Below are 25,552 nucleotides of genomic sequence, written 5' to 3'. Positions count from 1 at the left end.
TTCCATCTGGTGTTAAGTAATTCTAGGGATTCTCTGAACTTCTGCATGGAGGAAAGAATTGAAGCTTAAACCAAAAAGATGTCACAGTTCAGAAGAGGAAACTGATATCCCTGTTGGGTGATAATGCCAAGGCCAGTGCCGCTGCCCCCAATGCAGTGTCACCTGGGATTCCTCACTCCGGTCTTCCATCATGCTGATGTGGCCCATATCCAAGGACGTGGGCACACGACAAGCAGAGTTCAAACAGAAGCTTAGCCTTGAGGGATAACACCTAAGCCTAATTTATTGCAAATTAAATCAAACGTAGCAGAACAAAGAAAAATGTGGCTTCTCTCTTTCTTCCTCGGAGAAAGAACTGCAAAAGCAATAGCAATACAAAACTGAACAGCGTTTCTCAATTTCCACTCACAAGACTACAATAATCAGTGCTGGAATGTAAACAGACATGTGACATGTAACAATCCCACACATCTGCAGCACGGGAGGAATGGAATTCTCAACAATCCCAACAGGGAAGGGCTGTAGCTCAGTGGGTGAACAGTGGGTCCAGGTTGAATCCTTGGCATTTCAGGTTGGGCTGGGTGAATGTCCCCTGGCTGAAAAGAACCCCTGTCCACCTGTGTAGACACAATAGACCTAGAATCATAGAATCATAGAATCATAGAGTTGGAATAGACCACAAGGGCCATCGAGTCCAACCCCCTGCCAAGCAGGAAACACCATCAGAGCACTCCTGACATATGGTTGTCAAGCCTCTGCTTAAAGACCTCCAAAGAAGGAGACTCCACCACACTCCTTGGCAGCAAATTCCACTGTCAAACAGCTCTTACTGTCAGGAAGTTCTTCCTAATGTTTAGAATCTAGATGGACTAATGATTCAACAGTACGCGGCAGCTTCCTATGTTCCTAAGAAAATTATCCCCACTTTCTAGGTCCTGTGAAAATTTATCTTAGTCTTCTGTGCCAAGACAAGAGAGGCCAACTGACATTTCTAAATACTTTCTCTTCCCTCTCCGGATCCCTCTCATGTCTTCTGCCTGGACTAGTTGCTGGGGAGGAAGAACCTTCGTTCAATTTTTCTGAGGGCTCCATTTCTACATTCCTGCAGTCAAAGTACCTTCTGCAGGGGATATGGCCTTCCCTTCTTCCACTGTTTTGTTAGTGCAGAGTTCTTTCTTTGAAGACTCGGGCACTGGAAATGGAGGGTGAGAAATATTTTAAATAAAATAATAACAAATGGGTGAGATAAGCCGAATGGAGAGCAGCTGAGAGGAGAAATCCACTCCCGAACTACGGAGGGGGGGGGGGTTGCGGGCGCACGCCCCATTCACACTCTCGCGGGGCTGGCTCCAGCCCTGCAGGACTTAGGGATCCCATAAATATTCATACATGGTAGCGCCAGCCAATGGCTACCTGGGGCTCTTAAGGTCAGGGCTGCCCTGACTCGCCCCCTTTCCTCCTCTGCAGCAGCCGCGGTTTCCCACCCACCCGTCCTTTAGGTAGGCATTCTGACTTTGCTATGGGCTTCGGCTGGTCGCCGCAAGGGGCCTGGTAGGAGTTTTTCCATTTGGCTAATTGGCTGAATTTTGAAGCCACTTGGTTTTTTTCGCCTACCTCGTAGCAAAACGTCACAACTCTCGGGTTTTGGCGGTTAGGCATTGGCCGGGGGTTTTGTTATGCAAATGAGGAAGGGGGGAGGATCGCCATCACCTCCCCCAATGCTTGGAGGGTAGTTCGTTAAAGGACTCCGGGGGGCGTCGCCTCGTCCGAAACCTACGGAGGCTAGGGCCTAAAGCGCGCTCCCGAGCGGTAACCCCTCGGGGAGCGCCTACGGATGTACATCTGGGGGGCTCCCCCTGTTGGTGATTAACCCTCCCCGGTTAGACCGGATAAACTGTTAGGGCCAATGCCTAAGGCCAATACCGCTCTTACCTGTAATCAATAAAGTTGTGGCCATTTACGCCCATCAACCTAAATTCTTGTGTCCTGTGTCATTATTTATTCTATCTGTGGGAGGGGGCGGGTATCGCCACGCAAAGAACCAGTCCAGAAGAAGGATGTCCATGCTCTGAGGATACATTTTGGAGGGGAAATCCTGAGGTTCAGTTGACTGAACTGGATTGACTTAAATGCCAGAGGAGAAAGTTCTGCATGTTTCTGTGGGAATTTCAGGGGTGTCAGGGACTGGGCAGATGAGGAGTAGTGGTGGAGACTTCCACCTCAAGAAGCCTCCAAGCAGGAGGAAAATGGGGATACAATGGACCCAGATTGGTGGTGGTGACAAACAGGACACACCCCAGAAGAAGAAACAAAGAGCTGAGAAATAATGGGCGATGATGAACCAGCAGATGCTCTAGTTCTGAACAGGGACAGGACTCAGAAGTCGGAGAAACAGTACTCAGACAGTGGACACTACATCACTTGAAAGCCTGGTGGAACCTCCTATTTCTCCACAGACCAGGTGATTCCTTCATATCTTAGAGCAGAAGGCTAAACAGAGACAGAAATATTCCATTGCTAGCCACCGTAGACAGTAAGGAGGGTTTTGGAAGCTAGGAAGTGCCTCAGGAGGGTTGGAGCAGGCACTCTGAGCAATGTCTCGAGACTTAAGAGAGCATAATCCATAGTCTCTATGTGTGTCCTGATGATTTAAATAAAAGAGCTAGCAGAAGCTCTCTGTGTCTCTGATTTCTCCAAGCAGCTAGCCTGGGAGTCATGATGAGGAAACAGTAAAACTGGACATTAACATTCATCACAAACTATTCTCTTTCATTGTCCCCTAACCACTTAGTCCCACATAAACCTACCCTGCCTTATAATCCAGTAGCATTGCAGTTAATGATGGTGAAAAGGCAGGCAAACTGGTCAAATCAGACAGGCACAGGAGAGAATCTATAGGACAGAAATAGGAGAGGAGAGAGCCGGTCAGGAATCATGACCCTTATCTCAAGTTTCAAATGGGATGCAGTTGTGCTCTTTTCTGCCAAGTTCAAAATACAACCTGGTGGTGCAGAAATGCCAAATTGACCACGAGGCCATCAATGGATATATAATCTGTGGTCTGCTGTGCTCCTTCGTTTTCTTTCTTTCTTGTTAGCCTCCTGTAGTTTTAGTGGCTGACTGACAGAGAGCAGTTCTCCTGAGGAACCTTTTCATAGCGTGCAAATCTAATGATGATTGCCTGCGAGTAAGGATGCCTCTGAGGCACTCACTAGCCACACAAGAGCTCTGCCAGCAAGAAAAGTGGCAGCTTTTATTTCTGAGAACATGAGCAGAGTTTATCCTGCTTGTGACATCATACATTATGTCATAATGATGAGCTTGCAGCTCTAGCTTAAGTCACCTCCATGGTAACGCCAGGGCCCAATTTACCTCTGCAACTGTGAGTGAGGAGGAGGAATTAGAATCAGAGAGAAGGGCTCACATTGCAGACTGGGCCCCAGTCACACTCTGCTGGCAGCAACGTGGTGGTTGTTGTGGTTTAGTCATTTAGTCATGTCCGACTCTTCATGACCCCATGGACCAGAGCACGCCAGGCACCCCTGTCTTCCACTGCCTCCCGCAGTTTGGTCAGACTCATATTTGTGGCTTCGAGAACACTGTCCAACCATCTTGTCCTCTGTCGTCCCCTTCTCCTTTTGCCCTCAATCTTTCCCAACATCAGGGTCTTTTCCAGGGAGTCTTCTCTTCTCATGAGGTGGCCAAAGTATTGGAGTCTCAGCTTCATGATCTGTCCTTCCAGTGACCACTCAGGGCCTGCACACACTTGGCCAGACTTCCAACCAATACGCTCATCATCCCACAAGAAAAAGCTGGTCTTATGCTGACAGGCAGGACAGTGAAATGGGGCTACCCAACAGACATGAGAAGTGTTTCTGCATAGTGGCCGGGCAGGGTAGCAGGAGAGGGATGAATCCCCCTTCCCCGTTCATATATAGCCTAAAAGTAAGACCATTTCAATCTTGCCTCTTCTGCAACTGTTTCTTCATTTCAAAGTTTGCAAAGTTCAGTCACACAACCCGTCGCTGGCCCAAACTCTGAAACGACGTCATCGATTTCTTACAAACATGTTTTTCCTGTTCAATGAACCACACAGACAGACCCGGGAGTTGCAGTGGTAAACTTTATTTCTCATATAATTATGGAAATTATAGTGATTTATTCTTCTCCTGAAACCAAAACTCCAGGGATTTCTCCAGAGCTCAGTAATCTAAACATCACCATCAAGGGTCGTATGATACAGCTTATCACATGGATAGCAAAGTAACATAAATCCTCCTCAAAATTATAAATAGATATTGTTTATTAATAAGCCTGAGGTGAGATTTTGGGCAGGCTGGGTCTATGCCAGTTTCTTTCACTGCCTTTAAATCTGAATTCATGGCTGGTCTGGATGGCGGTGACTCTGTCTGGTGCTGCTAGAATGATATCACTGCTCCTGTGCCAGGCAGTCTGGGGGATGCAGAAGGCAAAATGCTCGTTCAATCTCTCCTTGTATTTACAGGAACCAGTGAATTATTATAGGTCAGGAGACTACCTTGTGAGTGGAGTCATCTCTCCAAAACTTGCTGTATTGGAACCCTATGTCTTCTCCCAGCCACCTTTCATTGGGATTCTTGAGTAAGTAACTACATGCTGAAGGGGTTAATTCTGCCCCACCTGCATTGTGACTGACCTCAGCTAACAGAGGGTGACAGACTATATTGGTGTGAGTTGGGGAAAAGGTGTTAGGCAGCCAGGCCAGTTTCTTGATAGGTAAAGGGATCCCTGACCATTAGGTCTAGTTCTGGCCGACTCTGGGGTTGCGGTGCTCATCTCACTTTGTTGGCCAAGGGAGCCGGCGTACAGCTTCTGGGTCACATGGCCAGCATGACTAAACCGCTTCTGGCAAACCAGAGCAGCACGCGGAAACGCCGTTTACTTTCCCGCTGGAGCAGTACCTATTTATCTACTTGCACTTGACGTGCTTTCAAACTGCCGGGTTGGCAGGAGCAGGGACCGAGCAACAGGAGCTCACCCCGTCTTGGGGATTCGAACCATCAACCTTCTGATCGGCAAGTCCTAGGCTCTGTGGTTTAACCCATAGCACCAACCACATCCCTCTAGTTTCTTGATAATGACCCGCTAAGTATGGCTCGTTCAGGTAACAAAGGAGGAGGCTTCATGCCAGAAAACAACTGGCTGGTAGGTAGAAAGATGAAAGCCCAGGTTGAGGTGTGTGAGCCAGAAGCTAGAAACAGGCTCTAGGTTGATATTTTAACACCAGCTAAACTTGCTAAAATGTACAAGACAAGAACCAATAAGTGTTGGGAATGTAAAGAAAGGGAAGGTATCTTCTACCACATGTGGACTTGCAAAGAGGTAAAGGCTTTCTGGGAAATGGTATATAATGAGTTATATAAAATGTTTAAAAATACTTTTGTTAAAAAAACAGAAGCCTATCTAATGGGCATAGTGGGTGACGAGATACCAAGGGAAGATAAAAGACCGTTTATGTATGCAACAACTGCAGCAATAATTCTTTTATCCCAAAAATGGAAACAAGAAGTACCAATGAATGAAGAGTGGCAGATGAAGATGATGGACTTTTCAGAACTGGTGAAGCTGACAGGAAAAATCTGAAACCAGCACGATCAAGTATTTCTAAAGGACTGGAGTAAATTTATATGATATCTGAAAGATCATTGTAAGCAATTAACATCACTAGCAAGGTTGTCTGAAGGCTTGTAATGAGAAATTTTCTATCTTTCTATATTAATTTAATTTTTGGAGATATTTTGTAATGAGTGTAATTAGAACTGGATAACGTATAAATTGCAATGATATAAAGGTTAATTTTGAAAGGTTTTATATTATTATTATTCTTTGGCAATCACTCGTAGCCGAGTAAGATTGTCTTCCATAAACACGATTTTAACAATGAGTCCATAAGTGACTGTGGAGGCCAATTCTGGATCCACACGTCCTTCCACAATGTCCTGCAGTGTCAGCCTCCTTATTATCATGTCCTAATTCTTGTACTTGCTTTCTTCGCTTCTCTAATAAAGCAAAACAGCATATATTCCATTATACTCTCCCTTTATTAAAGAAAGAACGTGGCATCTTGTTTTCACTGAGAGAAAAATGGGAGGTTGTCGTAACTGTTTGTTTGCTTGCTTGCTTATTTGCAGAACGTTTCCTACAAGATACTGGCATGTCCTGTCCTTCTTATTTGCCATTCATGAAATCAATCAGGAGCCCAATCTCTTACCCAACATCACCCTCGGATACAACCTCTTTGACACCTATTTTGATGGCAGACTGGTTTCCGCTGCCATGCTAAACCTGCGTTCTACTGGAGAAAAGAGTATTCCAAACTATTTCTGTGGAACAAGGAAGAATGCATTGACTGTCATTGAAAGGGCTGAATCTGACATCTCCATCCAGATTTCAAGCATGGCAGGCATTTACAAAATCTCACAGGTATGGACTTGGATGACCACCTATTGGAGATTCCATAATAGTGGATGGTTTCTTTCAATGCCTCCCACTTTTATTTCTTGATGGAATTGTCTGTATCTTGTCCACCCTGCATAAACATATGTGGAACTAAGTAAGAGGGTAAGGACAGCAGACGAAGAGAGAAGCCCAGAGATAATAATTATAATTATATCCCGCCCTCCCTGGCCAAAGCCGGGCTCAGAGCAGCTAACAACAGTAAAAATAGCACAATTTACATCAAATCACAGTCAATTAATTAAAATACATTCTAAAATCAATTCAGAATCAAATTAATGACCTAACCCTAACCATTGGGCTAGAGTTCTATGAGGATTACAGAAGGAGAGAGGGGGTCAGACTGTGCCTTGACACAACCAGGCACAACCAGGAACTTACTCAACACAAAAAGTATATATAGACAGACCAGGAGGGTCAGAGAGAGTTAGGAGTTGAAATAAAGCTTGTATAAATAAAGTTACATGTTTTATAATACTCCTACTTGATTCTGAATGATAATCAACACCACTTGAAACACCAGCACAAAGTCTCTATCCATCCACAAGTCTATGCCTTCGTTTAGCAGATTTTCAATTATATTCAATACCGTCTCATGAAAGTGATCATAGAATCATAGAATCATAGAGTTGGAAGAGACCACAAGGGCCATCGAGTCCAACCCCCTGCCAAGCAAGAAACACCATCAGAGCACTCCTGACATATGGTTGTCAAGCCTCTGCTTAAAGACCTCCAAAGAAGGAGACTCCAACACACTCCTTGGCAGCAAATTCCACTGTCGAACAGCTCTTACTGTCAGGTAGTTCTTCCTAATGTTTAGGTGGAATCTTCTTTCTTGTAGTTTGGATCCATTGCTCTGTGTCTGCTTCTCTGGAGCAGCAGAAAACAACCTTTCTCCCTCCTCTATGTGACATCCTTTTATATATTTGAACATGGCTATCATATCACCCCTTAACCTCCTCTTCTCCAGGCTAAACATGCCCAGCTCCCTTAGCCGTTCCTCATAAGGCATCGTTTCCAGGCCTTTGACCCTTTTGGTTGCCCTCTTCTGGACACGTTCCAGTTTGTCAGTGTCCTTCTTGAACTGTGGTGCCCAGAACTGGACACAGTACTCCAGGTGAGGTCTGACCAGAGCAGAATACAGTGGCACTATTACTTCCCTTGATCTAGATGCTATACTCCTAAGTATTCAAGGAGTATATGATGTTTCGCCTAAGTATTCAAGACACTTTCCCCCCTTCTCTCTGGACACACACACACACACACAACCTAGTGTGCTGAAGAAGAACAATATATAGGCTTAAAACCACCATTTACACTGGGCTCAGTGAAGGTAAGGAGGAGGTTCCGCCCTCATAGTGGTGTCCTCAAAGATACTTCCACTTGATCTGTTGTTGAAGTGAAAGGTTATCAATTACTCATCCTCAGCTGACAGGTTGAGCTCTTTTAGGTTTTTGTTTCTTATGAACAGATACCTGGTATCCTTTCTTTCCTCACTAGGTCAGTTACGGCTTTGCTCTTGATGATAAAACTCAGTTCCCTTTTGTCTACCGGATGATCCCAAAGGAAGAAATCCAGTACAGGGGGGTTATCCAACTTCTCCTGCAGTTTGGATGGACGTGGATTGGAATCTTTGCTCCAGACAATGACAATGGAGAAAGGTTCTTGGATGCCTTGACACCGTTGATGACTAGCAGTGGAATTTGTTTTGCCTTCTCAGAAAGAATACAACACATGACAGCCTACCAAATGAATGAACTACCTGCCAGGTGGAGACAAGTCAATGTATATGTTTATTATGGGGACTCGTCTTATGATTTTGTGCCAATATTCCACCTACAAGAAATATTTGAAAATTTACAAGCTGGGGGTAAAGTCTGGATCACAACAGCTTTTCCAGACATCAACATGAATTTGAGTTACGATATTGATTTCTTCATGTACACCCATGGTTCTTTGTCCTTCACCATGAAGACTAGAAAATGGACAAAATGTGACCACTATGAGCCATTCTCTGACAAAATACAACAATTTTGGGAGAAGTCATTTCACTGTTCATGTCCAGAGAATGTGCTGCCCATGAAAGCCTGGACAAGATGCACAGAGAAAGAGAAACTGGAGATTCTTCCCCAAGAGGAGATTGAAAGGGCCCTGTCTCAAGACAGCTACGTTACTTATAGCAGCATCCAAACTGTGGCACTTGCCTTAAGTTCTGCCTATTCATCCAGATCCAAACAGATGCTGATGATGAGTAGAGGAGAAAGTTGGGGACGTGGAAGACTGCAGCCATGGCAGGTATTCCCTTTTGTTAATTGCAACCTACTGTCTAATTCTGGAATCATTGTCCTTCACTTAAATGGTGCCCCAAATGTGTTGATTCAAGTGGATGACTTCACCCTACCTGATATTAGAATTTGACCTTAGGGTTCACACTGAGTTTTTATACGTGATGAAGCTGGCTCTGCTGATCTCCAAAATATTGAAGGAGAAAGCGGGTGGGCAACGACTTAAGAATGAATCTCAGATTTGATTGTGGAAAGCCGACAGCAGTCAACCACTATGCGTCCAAATGTGACACAGGTCCCAATTCATAGGAGATTGGAGTGTTGGAGGTGTAATAGAATGACTGGAACCTTATACCATATGTGGTGGCCATGTCCAGAAATTAAGAAATATTGGAATATGATACATGAGGAAATTAAAAAGCTAATAAAAACATAATAAAATAGCAGAATCATATTCATTAGGAATTTTGAATGGAGACATCCCGAATGACAAAATTAATATTTTCTTGTACACGGCAACAGCAGCGAGAATGTTAATAGTCAATAATTGGAAAGGAAATTACATTCCAACTAAAGAAGAATGGCTGAATAAATTATGTGAATACTTGGAATTAGCAAAGTTGACTGATTTGATAAGACAAAAACCAAAAAATATAAGCCAGAAGCAATAGAAATGTTTAAATGATTATTTATGTAGACAAAGATTAAATGTAAAGTATTTGTTGTGTTTAGAATAGATTTATAAAAGATTTTAAAAACACTGTTTAGAATATTTGTGTGAGATTGTATGGGAAAAATACGGAATAACAGATACAATCTTGCTTAAAATGTATATAGGAAGTGCAGTGTAAGCAATGGAAGTCAATCAATGAAATTTTATCAATATTTTCATATTGAGATTTTGTAGAAAAAAATTGGAAGAAATTCTTCCAACTTTCTTTTCTCTCTTTCTTTTTTCTTCTTTTTTCTTTTCTTCTTTTTTCATATATGTGTGCTTATCTGAAATATATATGTATGTTTTGCTTATATTTTACAATAATTATGTTAAATTAATTAATTTAATAATAATAATAATAATAATAATAATAATAATAATAATAATAATGGAGGGGGAAAGAGTGCAATATACAATAGGCTTCAGTACTTTCTTAATGCTGGTATTTTCTCTGTCATCCCAGCTTCACCATTTCTTAAGAAACGTCCAGTTGTTTAACACCTCCAGGGGTGGATTGTATTCAGATGAGAATGGGGAGCTGGCAGCCGACTATGACATTGTGAACTGGGTGCTGTTTCCCAACGAGTCTCGTGGCAGAGTGAAAGTCGGGAGTGTAGAGAGACAGGCAGCCTCACATTTAAAGCTCACTATTAACCCAGAAGCCATTGTCTGGCCTTCACATTTTAACAAGGTAGGCAGAATGAATTGTGTGCCTGTCCCTTTGTGACATCTATTAAGCTCAAATAACTTACAGGGTGTATTCAGAAAATGAACTTATTCCTATCCGATTGATTTTCTCACTAGTCTAGGGCTGATCTCAGGGATTATAGAAAGAGCAGAGAGCCTTTTCAAGTTTATGTAGCTGAGTTATCTACTTTAGCATGCGTTCTGGTGTCTGGACCGACCGGATGAACACATTCGAAACAGGGATTTCCATCCAGTGATCTCATTGTCCCATTTGGGATTTCACATGGCTGGATCACTGCCACTATGGTTTGAGTGATGGAGAGCAATGCAACAACACTCCCGGTAATGTGGGCAGTTTTTTCCAGCCTGTGGATTATCCTTCAGCAGCAAGTAGACTTGTAGACATTCGTTTCTCTTTATTGAATGAAGGAACGTTTGGATGGAACTTTGGTTTTGAGACATCACATATTGCACTTGAACCAGATTTTGGTGTTGCATACATTATGTAAAAGCTATATTTAAAGAAACGGAAACTTGTTTTTACATTTTGTCTTTGGAAATTTCTATATAATTGCGTACAGAGTTGTATGAGCTGTGCTTCTTTAATGTAATATATGCATAATCTGAGTGGCAACTGGACACTGGATTCCAAAAGTCGCCAGTCACCCTTTGGCTCAGTGCCCTCCTTCCAGTGCCAATAAAACTGCCACATATTCCCTTTTCTTTCTTTCTTTTGTTAGATCAGTTTAATTAATTTTCCAGTAAAAGGCATCCAACTAACATATCAAATCATAATCCAATAAAAATAAAAAACTGAATAAAAAAGGTCGAATTCTCTTCCGAATTGTAAAATTTTAATTTTACGGCTTCACATAGTCTGAACCTTGAAGCATGTCCAAATCTCAGTCCTGCCTCTCGTCGATATTTCCATATTTCCACATCTCGATTTTAACGCTCCAAACTTCTTTGTCTCTGCCTCTGCGATCCTCAGTCATGTCAGAAATCATATAACCTTTCATCTGTCCAATAGCACAGCTTCATCTGGCTCCATTCCAATCTGGGCTGTTATCCAATTCTCTGAAAATTAATGTCATGGCAACTCCCAAATTGTTCATCCTTCCCATCCAAGTTGTTGTCCAAACCTTCCTTTTAAGATTTAGAAATACAGTACCTTCCACCTTATTGAATTGCTCTTCATAATTATTAAGCAGACTGTTTGCTGTATTGCAGTACAGTGGTACCTCGGGTTACATCCGCTTCAGGTTACAGACTCCGCTAACCCAGAAATAGTACCTCAGGTTAAGAACTTTGCTTCAGGATGAGAACAGAAATCGTGTGGCGGCAGTGGGAGGCCCCATTAGCTAAAGTGGTGCTTCAGGTTAAGAACAGTTTCAGGTTAAGAACGGACCTTCGGAACGAATTAAGTACTTAACCCGAGGTACCACTGTATATCAGTCATTTGGCAATCAATCAAATGATTCTATGATTCTATGATTCTATGATTCTATGATTCTATGATCAGACATATTCCCTTTTCTTAACAACTATTTCCTCTCCTAGCTTAGTATCAGACGTATGATCTTTCCTTGGCCCTCTGCTCTGAGATAATTGGAGCAGCAAAATTATGTACGCCAAAGTACTTTCTAAGCCATGCACTACAGCATCAACAATATTTACCTAAAAGAGGGGGGGGGGAGGTAGGGGAATCCATTAGGGTCATTCCAAACCCTATGACTCACTTCCATACCCTTACAATTTCCCTTCGATGCTCCTTTACTTTATGGTTAGACAATGCCTCGCTCCAGGTGTACCAAAAGCTGTCGACCTGGATATGCCAAGGTGGTTCAAGAAGGAAAGCCCATTTGCTGCTATGCTTGTGCTTCATGTCCGGAAGGGACAATCTCCACCCAGGAAGGTGGGTGACTCCAGGGGAGAGGGCATTTGAAATATACTTAGAGTCAAGAATGGATTTCATGCTCTTTATTCAGCTCATAGTGGTGAGGAGGGAATGGAAGTCCCCTCAAAGTATCTGCTTTATATACATTATTTACACAATGGGCTGCACGTGATTGGCTAATCCCGGCATTCTCCCGTAGGCCAATCAGGTTGTGGATTCACTTCTATCTGGAGCTGGATTGGGTGGCTCCTGCAGACCAATCATACTGCTGCATTGTTCTAGGACCAATCAGACTGCTGCATTCTGAATCCTATTGTTCTAGGACCAATCAGACTGCTGCATTTTGGATCCTATTGTTCTAGGACCAATCAGACTGCTGCATTTTGGATCCTATTGTTCTAGGACCAATCAGACTGCTGCATTTTGGATCCTATTGTTCTAGGACCAATCAGACTGCTGCAGTTTGGATCCTTTTCAACTCAGTACATAACAGCATTCTTTGGGAGAACTGAGATAGGGCAGAGATCCCATAAAAGGCTGACAAGGAAAACAGTAAGAGAAAAAAGAGAAAGGTAGAGAGGGAAATGAAGACAGAAGTGTCTGGCGTGCTCTGGTCCATGGGGTCACGAAGAGTCGGACATGACTAAATGACTAAACAACAACAACAACAGAGAGGGAAACTGTGCACATCAAAGAATGCATGGAGGAGAGGTGGAGAGAAACAGGCACTTGGGGGAGGTAGCAGAGTACACATAGAATAGTAGAAACATGGTTGGAAGGGACCCCAAGGGTCCTCTAGTCTAAAGCCCTGCAATGCACACTGAGTGTGAAAGGAGAAAGGCAAAAAAAGGGTAGGCTATTAATAAAAACGCCAAGAGGCATGTAGAGGAGAGAAGGGGTGTGTGTGCTTCTCCGTTTAGAGTTATTAGATCAATATATTCTGCACAAAAGGGGGAGGTGGAATCACAATGCCTAGAGAACCAGTGCTTATGCTGAGTTTGAGAAAGGCTGAACTATGGAACCTCCTGCAATGTGGAAAGAATGTCATAGTTTGCATCTAAATCATGACTGTTGCCCTTAGTAGTTTCTAGCCATTTTTAATCGGCCCTAGGGAGATAACGTGTGAGAACCCCTGCCACAGTGAATTACATGGTTTCAACTAGGGCCAGGGCCTTTTCAGCACTGGCCCCGACGTGGTGGAACGCTCTGTGACAAGAAACTAGGGCCCTACAGGACTTGACATCTTTCTGCAGGGCCTGCAAGACAGAGGTGTTCCACCTGGCCTTTGGTTTGGACTCCGTCTGACCCTTATGTTTCCCTCCCCTTATGGTCTTATGGCTACTTTAAAATGAGGCAGCATTTTAAATTGCATTTTAACCTGTATTTTAAATTGGTTTTTCCCCCTTTTCCTTCACCCCCTCTCTCTTTCCCCCCTATTATGTTTTTACTGTGCTTTTACTGGTGTTAGCCGCCCTGAACCTGGCTCTGGCCGGGGTGGGCAGGGTATAAATAAAATTTATTATTATTATTATTATGTTAGTTTTTTTCTTTTTAATTGCCTTGGAATGCACACTGCAGGAGAGATAGTTTGGGGGATTTGCCCACAGCAAATATAACCTTTTGTGATTCTAATCTCCCTCTGTTTTAAATGTGATTTGGACCTGCTAATCTCTAAAGATACAAGCCTGATTCTCTTATTTATGTTACGGCTACTAAATTTGCTCCCCTTCCTTTCAGATGCAAGCTATTGCACCAAATGTCCAGATGATCAGCATCCAAACAAGGACCAAGATCAATGTGTCCCCAAGATCACCACTTTCCTTGCCTACACCGAACCTTTGGGCCTCATCCTAGCGTCCTTTGCCCTATTCTTGTCCATAACCACAGTATTTGTTTTAGGAATCTTCATTAAATACAAGGAAACTCCGATAGTCAAAGCCAACAACCAGGACCTCTCCTACATCCTCCTCATCTTCCTCGTACTCTCTTTTTCATCTTCATTCCTGTTCATTGGTCGGCCAATGAACACAACCTGCCTCCTCCGACAAACGGCCTTCAGCATCATCTTCTCAGTTGCTGTGTCTTCTCTCTTGGCCAAAACCATCACCGTGGTGCTGGCCTTCCTGGCCACTAAGCCAGGGAACAGGGTGAGGAGATGGCTGGGGAAGACCTTTGCCAACGCCATTGTCATTTCCTGTTCTGGTATCCAAATTGTCATCTGCACCATCTGGCTTGGATTCTCCCCACCCTTCCCAGACTCCGACATGCACTCCCAAGCAAGAGAGATCATCCTTCTATGCAATGAGGGATCTGTTGCCATGTTCTACACTGTCCTTGGCTACATGGGCTTCCTGGCTGCCATCTGCTTCACGGTTGCTTTCCTAGCCAGAAAGCTTCCAGGGTCCTTCAATGAAGCCAAGCTGATCACCTTCAGCATGCTGGTCTTCTGCAGTGTTTGGGTGTCCTTTGTGCCCACCTACCTGAGCACCAAGGGGAAATACATGGTAGCTGTTCAGGTCTTCTCCATCTTGGCCTCCAGTGCTGGGCTTCTGGGCTGCATCTTCATTCCCAAGTGCTACATTATTGTACTGAGGCCTGATCTGAATACAAAAGAGCACCTCTCGACAAAAACAAAAGATGGCATCTGATACTTAGTTCTAAAGAAAGGGACTGTTTTCTAAGGAAAGGGTCCAGAATCCTGGCTTCCATTGGAGGCAAACAAAATTCTCAAAAAGATACAGAACCTCCTGCTTCCTAAAAGATTTTCAGGTTCCCTGTTCTTTTTCCACATGCCTTCTCAGTAGTGGCACCCATCCTGCGGAACGCCCTCCCATCAGATGTCAAGGAGATAAATAACTATACAACTTTTAGAAGACATCTGACGGCAGCCCTGTAGAAAGGATCATGCATGAAGTAATCATGTAAATAATGCTATGAAAGTGCCTTGAAAGGTGTGCTTTTTGCTCACTATTTGGAGAAATTCCACTCGGCCAATTTGAGTTGCAGCTTGAATAAACCTGTGCTTTTTCCACACACTGTTGTCCTCATTGGCTCGAAGAACTGGCGTAGCCTAGACCCTCTTTGGTAGGGTAAACCCTGAACCTATTTCAGTGTTCTCAGGCCTACTAAAATCTCAACAGATTCACTGTGAAATATGCTGACATACTGATTGTCTGGGGGGGTATACATTTAGATGAGGCAGATCTACAAATATTTGGCTGTGTATCACCCTGCTTGTGGTTAACGCTTAGCTGGAATGAAATATTCAACGCAGCAATAGAGAAATTAAAATAATAATTTATTTGTCAGACAAATAAATGAGAGACACAGTGGTATATGGATACCAAAGCACTGCCCACTCCAGCCCTGATGGCCAGCACTTATATTCCCTCAGCCCAGCCCCCTTGCTCTTCCTTTGGCTGCCTCTGTCAAATCAGCCTGGTTGAAATTCCTATTGGCTGTTTGCTAGAACCAATCATAAAAGATACACCCATTTCCTATTACCTTTTATGGGAGACAAAGAGCTATATTTCCTTCTATCCATAAATGGCAGACAAATATCTTACATTTGCCTCGACAAGGCACCTTAATTACCAGATCATCTTTGCCCTATTGCCCTATTGCCCTGTTCACTCCAAAACAGATGGCTAAAACAGATGGCTCATGGTGACAGAGATCTTGGGTTCACCTTCTCACACACCATCAATGAAATAAGAATCTAACATATGAATCTAACATTTCTTACTTTCTAAATCCTTTGCATACTTACATTTAAGTTGATATATTTCATACATTAACATATATAGCTTTTTAGAAGAAAAGGAACTTAGTAAAAAGGAAACAGCTTCAGAAAGAAGCCTCTCCGGTTTACAACCCCTCTTTCCCCAGCCAGCTGCTGTTCCTATTAGCTCTTGCCCTTTAACCCTATGGAAATATGGCTCAAGTCTAATGGGAGGCACCTAGTATTATTTTCTGTTAAACAATAAATCTCACTATTTACCAACTCTTAATTGTGTTTTTGCAGCTTGATTGTGTTCTGTAATATGTATGGTCAGTATGACCTTTTGCTCCCAGCCTGTAATTTCCTTTTACAACTTTGAGAAACGTGTCTCATGCTACTGCTATAAATCAGAGGGGCCTCTGAGCAGGAAGACAAACAACTGCCAAAGCACCCAGCCAGCTGCTTTATGCCTGGCATGAAACACACAAGCATCTGCAAATATATCTTTTAAGCTCATTTTAAAATACAAGCCTTGATCAGATGCCTCAGCTGTACATTAATTTTTCTTAAAATTCACAACAAAGCAGCAATTAACTCTGCTCCTTCAGTCAGGCAACGTCTGTTCATAGAGACTGTGCGTTCTATGGCTTTGAGGGACAAGTTTGATTTCTTTTCCTGTTAGGGTAAAGAATACTGGGTGAGTTGGAGCAATATTCTGATTCAGACGGAGGCAACCTCAGACCTGCAAAATAGTCAGGATAATATCCTGCAGAACATCCATGGTGTGTGATTGAATCTAGATAATCAACAAAAATGTTGGATTTACTCTGACCAATAGGACAGTGAAATCTCCCTCCTTATGAAAATAATGATGATGATGATGATGATGATAATAATAATAATAATAATAATAATAATAATAATAATAATAAAATTATTATTATTTATTATTTATACCCGGCCCATCTGGCTGGGTTTCCCCAGCCACTCTGGGCGGCTTCCAACCGAATATTAAAAACAATACAGCATCAGACATTAAAAACTTCCCTAAACAGGGCCGCCTCCAGTTGTCTTTTAAAAGTAAAATAGTTGTTTATTTCCTTGACATCTGCTGGGAGGGCGTTCCACAGGGCAGGCGCCACTACCGAGAAGGCCCTCTGCCTGGTTCCCTGTAACCTCACTTCTCGCAGGGAGGGAACCGCCAGAAGGCCCTCGGAGCTGGACCTCAGAAGAAGGGAGGCATTACTGCTTGCTTGGGGAGGGAAGAGGGACGGGCACACCGCACAATGCAGGTATGTGGTTGTTCAAATGGAGCCTAAAAGAATGAGCAGAGCCATAGCTAGGGGGACGGGGGCCACTGGGCACCACACCACAGGGGACAGCACTTCTTGTGCCCGAGCCAAGCGTCTCTCCTGGGAGTGACGCGGTGGCTCAGGCACCTGTAGGCTCCACAATGCCCAAAAGGGAAGTGTGGGGCCTGCATCTGCCCACTGCCACCCCCTGAGCCACTCTACAGTTGAGGGGGAGGCAGCAGACAGTCTCCCTGCAGGCTCTTCGCAGCTCGAAAAAGCAACGCAGGCCTGCAAGGTGCCAGAGCAGAAGAGGGCTCGGGCACTGGGATTCTGGCGTGCCCTGCCCCACCCCACGGGGGCCTTGCCCCACCCCCATGCACCCAAGCGGCTAGCTATGCTGCTGAAAATGAGCATTTGGATCCTGCCTCTATGAAACGATTTCTTCAATACAAAGTGTGCCAAGTTCAGCTGCTCGCTGGCTGGCCCATCTCCAGCTATGGAGCCCCATCAGTGATATCTGGCAAACATGTTTTTCCTCCAGCTCTGCACCTCTTCCTTGAGCCATGGAGAAAGGCTGGCAGGTTGCAGGGGTGGACCTTCTTCCCCTTTATAATTACGAAAATCATAATGGTGTGTTCTTCCCCTCACACACCAAAGCTCCGGGGATTTCCCCTGAGACCAATAATACAAACATCTGAATCCAGAACAACATGTGGCAACTTCCTGCAGCAAGCCAGAAAGAAGAACTGTGACATAAATACTGTTGAGATTCTAAGGGTGAGGTCCCCATGCTGCGGAAGTTGCCCCCAGCTCCATTCACCACACAGAAGCAGCTGTAGGTCCCCAAGTAATTCTATTGCTCCAGCAATTCCATGACATAACCCAGACTTTGAGTCATTTCACAAGACTCCCTCGCTGACTAATAAGCTGACATTAGCAACTGGCTTGCTTGGCTAACCCCCTTCCTCCATGTTCAATTCCTCCAGCAAATTTCTTGGGGGAAAAGATTAAATCCTGTGCCAGTGGGAGTCTGGTCTGAGATTGAGGGAAGGCAGGGACTGGGCCATTGGGAAGCTTTCTCTTCCTGACTTTAGATATGAATCCATGGCAGGAATCCAGCTGTGTCCTTGACGTCATTGCTGCCATGATGAAGGCGACTGGCACAGGCACTGCTAGAATGGAATCTCTGCTGCTGCTGCTGTTGTTGCTGCTGCTGCTAATGCCCCACACAGTCCACGGACACAGGACAGAGTACTGCCAAGTATTCCTGCCTCGTTATCCAAATCAGCCTGCAAATTATTACAGGACAGGAAACCATCTCATTAGTGGAATCATCTCATCAAAAGGTGGTTTAGTTGAACCATACATCTTCTCCCGGCATCCCTTAACCAGGTTTATTCTGTAGGTACCTATGTATTGATGGATTTTATGCTGCCATATCTGTATCCTGGCTGTCCCCAAGTACAAGGGACAACCTCTATTTTCTGGTCCATCTGATCAAATTCTGTCCTTATTTTGATTCCAACAGCTCCTTCAGGCAACCTTGTTACTTAGCATTCGCCTTCATTTGCCTGTACAAAGCTGAGCTTGCTGTTATATTATGTCTTCATTGTGGATTCTTTCTAATTTGTTGGTGGACAACTATGAACATTTATTATATCTATATTCATGCTGACTTGCTTGCTGGGTGTTTAGGTATTTTCCCACTTGGAAGCAGCCGAGATGAGCAGTTTCCTAACATTTCAAATCTCTTTAAATTGCGTTTGATTTTGATCTTTGAAGGCAATGGGCTTCCCATCAGAAACAGTAAACTCTCCATTTTCTCTTAAATGGCAAAGTAATATCTAACTTGCGACCACAGTACACGCCCCATAAAAACAATACAGACCAATATTTGGGGACGAGCTATTTTAAGATTTGTGTAAAGGCCTTTAGATTGATAAACGAAATAATGTGATATTTTGTGTTCACTGAAAGGAGAACGGCAGTCTATCAGTACTATTGGTTTCTTTGTTTGCAGGTTCGGTTCTACGAGATATTGGCATATCCTGTCCTTCTTGCTAGCTGTTCAGGAGATCAATCAAAATCCCACAGTTTTACCCAACATCACCCTGGGATACAACCTCTTTGACAGCTTCTATGATGGCAGACTTACTTCTGATGCCATCCTTGATGGCCATTCTGGAGGGGTAAAGAATATTCCAAACTATAACTGTGGACAACAAAAGAACCTCTTGGCTGTTATTGAAGGGGCTGAATCAGATATCTTCATCCAGATTGCAAGCATGTCAGACATCTACAAAACCCCACAGGTAGGAACTAGGATCGCCAGTTGTGAAGGATGCTACAGTCATAGCTTATATACATTTGAAGAGGGTTAGAACAGATGATCTTTGAGCTCCCTTCCAACTCTTTGAAAAGTTTCCCAGAAAATGTTTTTTAAAAGGCTAAATCTGTCTTGGGACACCCTAGGTCAGGCATAGGCAAACTCGGCCCTCCAGTGTGAGAGCCAGTGTGGTGCAGTGGTTAAGAGCGGTAGTCTTGCAATCTGGGGAACCGGGTTCGCGTCTCCCCTCCTCCACATGCAGCTGCTGGGTGACCTTGGGCCAGTCACACTTCTTTGAAGTCTCTCAGCCCCACTCACCTCGCAGAGTGTTTGTTGTGGGGGAGGAAGGGAAAGGAGAATGTTAGCTGCTTTGAAACTCCTTCGGGTAGTGATAAAGCGGGATATCAAATCCAAATTCTTCTACTCTTCTTCCAGATGTTTTGGGACTACAACTCCCATCATCCCTAGCTAACAGGACCAATGGTCAGGGATGATGGGAATTGTAGTCTCAAAACATCAGGAGGGCCATGTTTGCCTACGCCTGACCTAGGTTGCATTTGCTGGGGAGGGGCAGGATTCTACTTCTTTTCTCCAGGACTACTCTAAAATTAGTAAGAAGGAGATTCAGTTTTACTTTCCTAAAGCCCACAGGATACGGAACAACAATACTTCATTGACTGCAAGGGACAATCCAGCACACGTTAAAGGATTCTGGGGAGAAATGCTAGAGAAATGCCTCTCTGAAAAGAATGAAGTCTATTGTAATCTTATGTAAAGGGAGTTTATTTAGTAAAAAGACTTTGAGTTTCAGGGTAGGGGGTAGAGAAGGGCAGGAAACAAGATCCAAGACTTTAATAAACATCAAAAAGTGGTTTAATTTTACATGCTTGAGCAGAGCCTTGGTTTTCAGCACATGTGCAGAGTCCATTGCAGAAAAGATGGTTTCATGGAGCATTCGTCTGTTATGAAGCAAAGATTGCTCAGATGAAACATGGTGGTATCACAGCTCCATAAGGTGACAGTTTCTAGACACAGCAAAAAGTCCAGAACTGGACACAGGACTCCTGATGTGGTCTCGTTTTGTTCAGTCTTTTAAGGTAATTCATTTTTTCTTTTTTTAAATTTTTTTAATTTAAATTTTTTAATTTTTATTAAGTACAAATTAGAAAACATACATATTTACAACAAAAGAAAATACAAAAGAAAAAGAAAATACATATAACCAAGGGGAAAAAATAGAGAATATTTTGTCTCTTTTCATATTTACAATTATTTATACCTCTATAAAATGCTATTCACAATAAAGGAGTGAAATGAAAGATAAGATATCAGAAAAAAGGAAAAAAGAACAAAGAAAAAATAAAGAAGTAAAAGAAAAAGATCTTAGGTGAAAATTTTTTAAAGTAGATAAGTACTCACAATACATAGCCGTTTCCCATCTATATTTATATTCAATTGTATAATTTCATCTTGTCCTTATCTACCTTAAATAAAGTGTGTGTTTTTTTAATAAAAAAAAAGACTTCCACCGTTTACCTCATGTGTTTTTAATAATCTGTTCATCAGATCCTCTGTTCTTCGTATTTTCCCTTTGGATTTCCTTAATGTCTCACTTTGCATTTTTTATATTACGCACAAGATTATTCTAAACACAACCAGATTTTTGTAGTCGAGCCCTGGTTTTGTAAATAATCATTTAAGAACTCCCATTGCTTCATAACCATAGTTTTGGATTTTCTCCTTATTATGGTAGGTATTAAGGTAATTCAAACACATCTCTCATATAGGAAGACCTAGTAGAAATACCTACAGTTGAGTGAATGCACATTTTAGCAGTGCCCAGTTAGCAGGCTGTTAAGATCATAGGGCTGATCCACAGAAACTTGCTGTAAGCAAGACCACTTCACATAAACAAGCAAACTATGGGTCAATTTGGGGCTCAGTCCACTTCTGGAGATTTTCTCCACCCTCCCTCATATTGACAAGGATTTGACAAAGATCAATCTCTTCCAGCTTCTTCCTGGCTCTTAATACTTCTAGGTGAACAAAAGTGCCACAATTCCCCTGAAAACAAACTTTCACTTCCTTACCTAACCAGATAAGTCATGGCTTTGCTCTTCATGATCAAATCCAGTTCCCCTTTGTCTACCGGATGGTCCCAAAGGAAGTAACCCAGTACGTGGGGATTATCAATCTGCTCCTGCATTTTGGATGGACGTGGATCGGAATATTTGCTCCGGACAACGACGCTGGAGAAAGCTTAATGAATGCCTTCACACCTCCGATGATCCGCAATGGGATTTGTGTTGCCTTTGTGGAAAGAATACTACAAAAGACTCTAGTGGAAAAGTACTTATGGCATGAGCTCCCTGCAATGTGGCAACAAGTCAGCGTGTTTGTTTATTGTGGGGGCTCTGATTATGAATTTGGCCCAATCATTGTGTTGCAACGGAAGCTAGCTAGGAGGAAAGTTTGGATCACTACAGTTTTTAGGAACACGAACATCATTTTCTCTTACGATACCGATTCCTTCATGCAAATCCATGGTTCTTTGTCCTTAGTAAGGAAGGCCAGAAAGGGGGCAAAGCATGACTTCTATGAGGTATGGTCCAGTGAAACAAACGAGTTTTGGGATAATTCTTTTCGTTGTTCATGTTCAGAGGATGTGCTGTCAACTGAAGTATGGACAAGATGCACAGAGAAGGAGAAACTGGAGATTCTCCCCCAAGAGGAGATCGAAAGAGTTGTGTCTCAAGACAATTACATTACTTACAACGGTGTCCAGGCTGTGGCGCTTGCCTTAAATTCGGCATATTCCTCCAGATCCAAACAGATGTTGATGGCGGGTAGGACAAACAGTTGGGGACATCAAAAGCTGCAGCCATGGCAGGTATTCCCCTTTCCTTTTGCAACAGCACTGCAAATTGCAATCTGTTGTCGCATATGCAAAATGTAGGGTTGCCATGTTCCCAGAGGTGAAAATCTGGACAGATATAGTTGGGCTTTTCGAAGGAACATCTCCCCCTCCCCCCAAAAAAAATCATTTTGGGGGTTTCCTTTGATTTTTTCAGATTTATTTTTTAAAAAACTTGCCATATGTCCAGGTTTTCCAGACATTTTGCTGATTCAGAAAAAATCCACCATTTTTCTGAGTGATTCCCAGACGTTTCAGGGAAAACCTGGAGATATGGCAGCCCTAGCAAAATGTTTGCTCGTTGCTGAGGCAAATTCAGTTTGTAAGTCTCCTGCTGCAGGTCAACCATTTAGCTTGCACTGGTGACACCAGAAGACACTCATCTACCTGTTCAGTTGTCTTCCCTGGTGTCCTAAGAGATCCGCTCTGACTCTCCTGGGTCCCACGCTGTAGGCTTTCTGCATTGACAGAAAGGTGGATCTACACATAATTCTCACATATCTTCTCTCTAATAAGATATTTATTAATCTACAAAATTTATATACTGCTTACTAACTAGAAAAAAGGGAATACAGCAAACACACCCACCCAATATCAGGGAGGTCCAAAGAAAAGGCTCCCACATGAAACCACAGTGTGACAGTTCTGCAAATCTAAGCACCTTTGAGTCCAGAAGTGCAGTGGCCCAATTCACAGGCGATTAGACTGCAAAATGAGCAGGGCTGGGATATTCAATAGGCTTCCAGTGTGGTGAGAGCCAGTGTGGTGTAGTGGTTAAGAGCGGTAGATTCGTAATCTGGTGAACCGGGTTCACTTCTCCACTCCTCCACATGCAGCTGCTGGGTGACCTTGGGCCAGTCACACTCCTCTGAAGTCTCTCAGCCCCACTCACCTCACAGAGTGTTTGTTGTGGGGGAGGGAGGGAAAGGAGAATGTTAGCCGCTTTGAGACTCCTTGGGGTAGTGATAAAGCGGGATATCAAATCCAAACTCTTCCTCCTCCTCCTCTTCTTCTTCCTCCATATTTTCTTTATCATTCCAGCTTCATCCCTACTTAAGAAAAGCCCAGTCGTTTAACACCACCAAGGGTGGACTGCATCTGGATGAGAATGGGGAGCTGGCAGCCGACTATGACATTGTAAACTGGGTGCTGTTTCCCAATGGGTCTCGCAGCAGAGTGAAAGTCGGGAGTGTAGAGAGACAGGCAGCCTCACATTTAAAGTTCACCATTAACCCGGAAGCCATTGTGTGGCCCTTGTGGTTTAATGAGGTAGTGCATATTATCATCTGTGTCATTATTATTATTATTATTATTATTATTATTATTATTATTATTATTAAATCCATTTGCTTTGGAAGGAGGGGCAGGTTCACACCAAACACCTGAAAGCTGAAGCTCAAACAGCATACAAGTGTGGGGTGGGGGACAATTATCTTCCTGGGGACCCAGTTCACTCCCAGACCCCTAACACCTTTTTCTTGATGCACCTTCTCCGGATGGCTAGACCGTGCCTCGCTCCAGATGTTCCAACAGCTGTAGCCCTGGATACGTCAAGGTGGCTCAAGAAGGACAGCCGGTTTGCTGTTATTCTTGTGTTCGTTGTGCAGAAGGGACATTCTCCATTTTGGAAGGTGGGTGATCTCAGGAGAAAAGGAAATTCATTGGGAGAACATAAACAGGGCAAGCTTCACTCAGGCACATACTATGAAGACCCTAAAGACATTTTTCGGAATATGGACCCTTGCTTGGCTTCTGTAATGTTTTTTTTTAAAAAAAATATTTATACTTTGCAGGTATACAATTCACTAATTTAACAGTCATTTTGACATTTCATAACCTGACTTCCTTCCCCCTCTTTCTGCGTTTCCTTAAATTTATTTTTAATATCTTCTGCATATCCAAATTAACTTAATTTGCTCATTTATCCATCTTGTTTAAGTATATACTCTTATGAAACTGCAGACTGTTACAATAATCCTACCAATGTTCTTATCTGTAAATATTCAGTAAACCATTTCCATTCTTTTATAAAAAAAGTTTGTTATCTTGATTTCTTATTCTTCCAGTGAGTTTCTCCATTTCTGCATATTCCATACGTTTTTGTATTCCATTCTTCCTTTGCTGGGACTTCTGCTTCTTTCCATTTAGTGCCAAGTAGCATTCTCGGCTGCTGTAGTAGCATACATGAATAAGTTTCTATACAGAGATGAGCACCGCAACCCCATAGTCGCCTTTGACTGGACTTAACTGTCTAGGGGTCCTTTACCTTTTACCTTTACAGTTTAGGTAGTTCTGTCCCTATAATTCCCAAAAGAAAAGCTTCTGGGGTTTTTTTTTACAAAGGTTGTTTTAAACATCCTTTTCATTTCATTATATATCATTTCCCAGTAAGCTTTCACCTTACTACAAGACCACCATTGGCTTCTGTAATGTTAAGCCCCATAACTCAGCATTTCTCAATTGGTGGGCTTCACACTGCAGCCTTTCCTCTGGCTATGTTCCATTTGCCTATCAGATGAACGAACACCAGGCAGCAGAAACTCTCTGTACTCACAGCGCACAGGTATCCTTGGGAAAGGAAGCTGGTTGTTGTGGTTAGAGTATTGCAGTGTTTTTCAACCACTGTTCCGCGGCACACTAGTGTTCCGCGAGATGTTACCTGGAGGGAGGCGGGCGAGTCGGGCGGCGAGAGGTGGGGCGGCGGCGGCGAGGAGAGGCCGCCCAGCGCGGGGCTCTCGCCGTCTGCCTGCCTGGCTGCCTGCGAGCTCGGCGGGCAGCGCCTCCGTCCGCAGCGCCCGCCTCGCGGCTCTCATTCCCTGCCCCTGCCAAAGCTCACCCAGCCAAGCCGCGCTCTCCTTCCTGCCTCGCTTTGCTGCCTCCTCCCCCCCCACCCCCAAAGCTTGGAGGTTCCCCGGCGCCGACCCGCAGGTTTGACCCCCTTCTCACACCTGTTCGCGCTCCTTGCACGGAATGGGGCGGATGGGGAGGAACGGGGCTCGCCGCTGCCTCCGCTCGCCCTCCCCCCCTCCGCCGGCGGTCCCGCGATTCTTGGCTTTTTTGGCGGTTGGCACAGAAGGAAGGCAAGGGGGAGGGGAAAAAATTGAAACTTACACTTTCGTGCGTCCCTCCCGGCGTGACGCTGCGCGCTGACGTCACGGGGCTGTAATGGTGGTGTGCCTCGAGATTTTTTTCATGAAACAAGTGTGCCTTTGGCCAAAAA

At 43.7% G+C, this 25,552-nt stretch overlaps 1 protein-coding gene across 4 annotated transcripts in view; it reads left to right on the top strand.

The window, feature by feature from the left end:
* LOC310701103 (vomeronasal type-2 receptor 26-like) overlaps nucleotides 1-24,119 on the top strand; it is a 255,322-nt gene extending 231,203 nt beyond the window's left edge. Inside the window, exons 3-11 of one of the 4 annotated variants that reach the window (XM_083491371.1) lie at nucleotides 4,505-4,620; nucleotides 6,171-6,462; nucleotides 7,996-8,790; nucleotides 9,959-10,186; nucleotides 11,971-12,097; nucleotides 19,157-19,404; nucleotides 21,517-22,308; nucleotides 23,374-23,601; nucleotides 23,837-24,119. In XM_083491371.1, coding sequence (XP_083347497.1) covers nucleotides 4,505-4,620; nucleotides 6,171-6,462; nucleotides 7,996-8,790; nucleotides 9,959-10,186; nucleotides 11,971-12,097; nucleotides 19,157-19,404; nucleotides 21,517-22,308; nucleotides 23,374-23,601; nucleotides 23,837-23,971 — 2,961 coding nt within the window. In that variant the 3' untranslated portion in view covers nucleotides 23,972-24,119. Of the gene's footprint in view, nucleotides 1-4,504; nucleotides 4,621-5,556; nucleotides 5,687-6,170; nucleotides 6,463-7,995; nucleotides 8,791-9,958; nucleotides 10,187-11,970; nucleotides 12,098-13,816; nucleotides 15,111-19,156; nucleotides 19,405-21,516; nucleotides 22,309-23,373; nucleotides 23,602-23,836 lie in introns of those variants that run through there. The other 3 variants (XM_083491372.1, XM_083491373.1, XM_083491374.1) reach the window with 3 other exon arrangements.
* Nucleotides 24,120-25,552: the final 1,433 nt, after the last annotated feature.

The sequence above is a fragment of the Podarcis liolepis genome (assembly GCF_965112155.1).
Source record: "Podarcis liolepis genome assembly, chromosome: 2".
In the NCBI taxonomy this organism is placed as follows: domain Eukaryota; kingdom Metazoa; phylum Chordata; class Lepidosauria; order Squamata; family Lacertidae; genus Podarcis; species Podarcis liolepis.
Note: the sequence above shows the minus strand (reverse complement) of the source record. Positions and strands in the feature narration are given on the sequence as shown.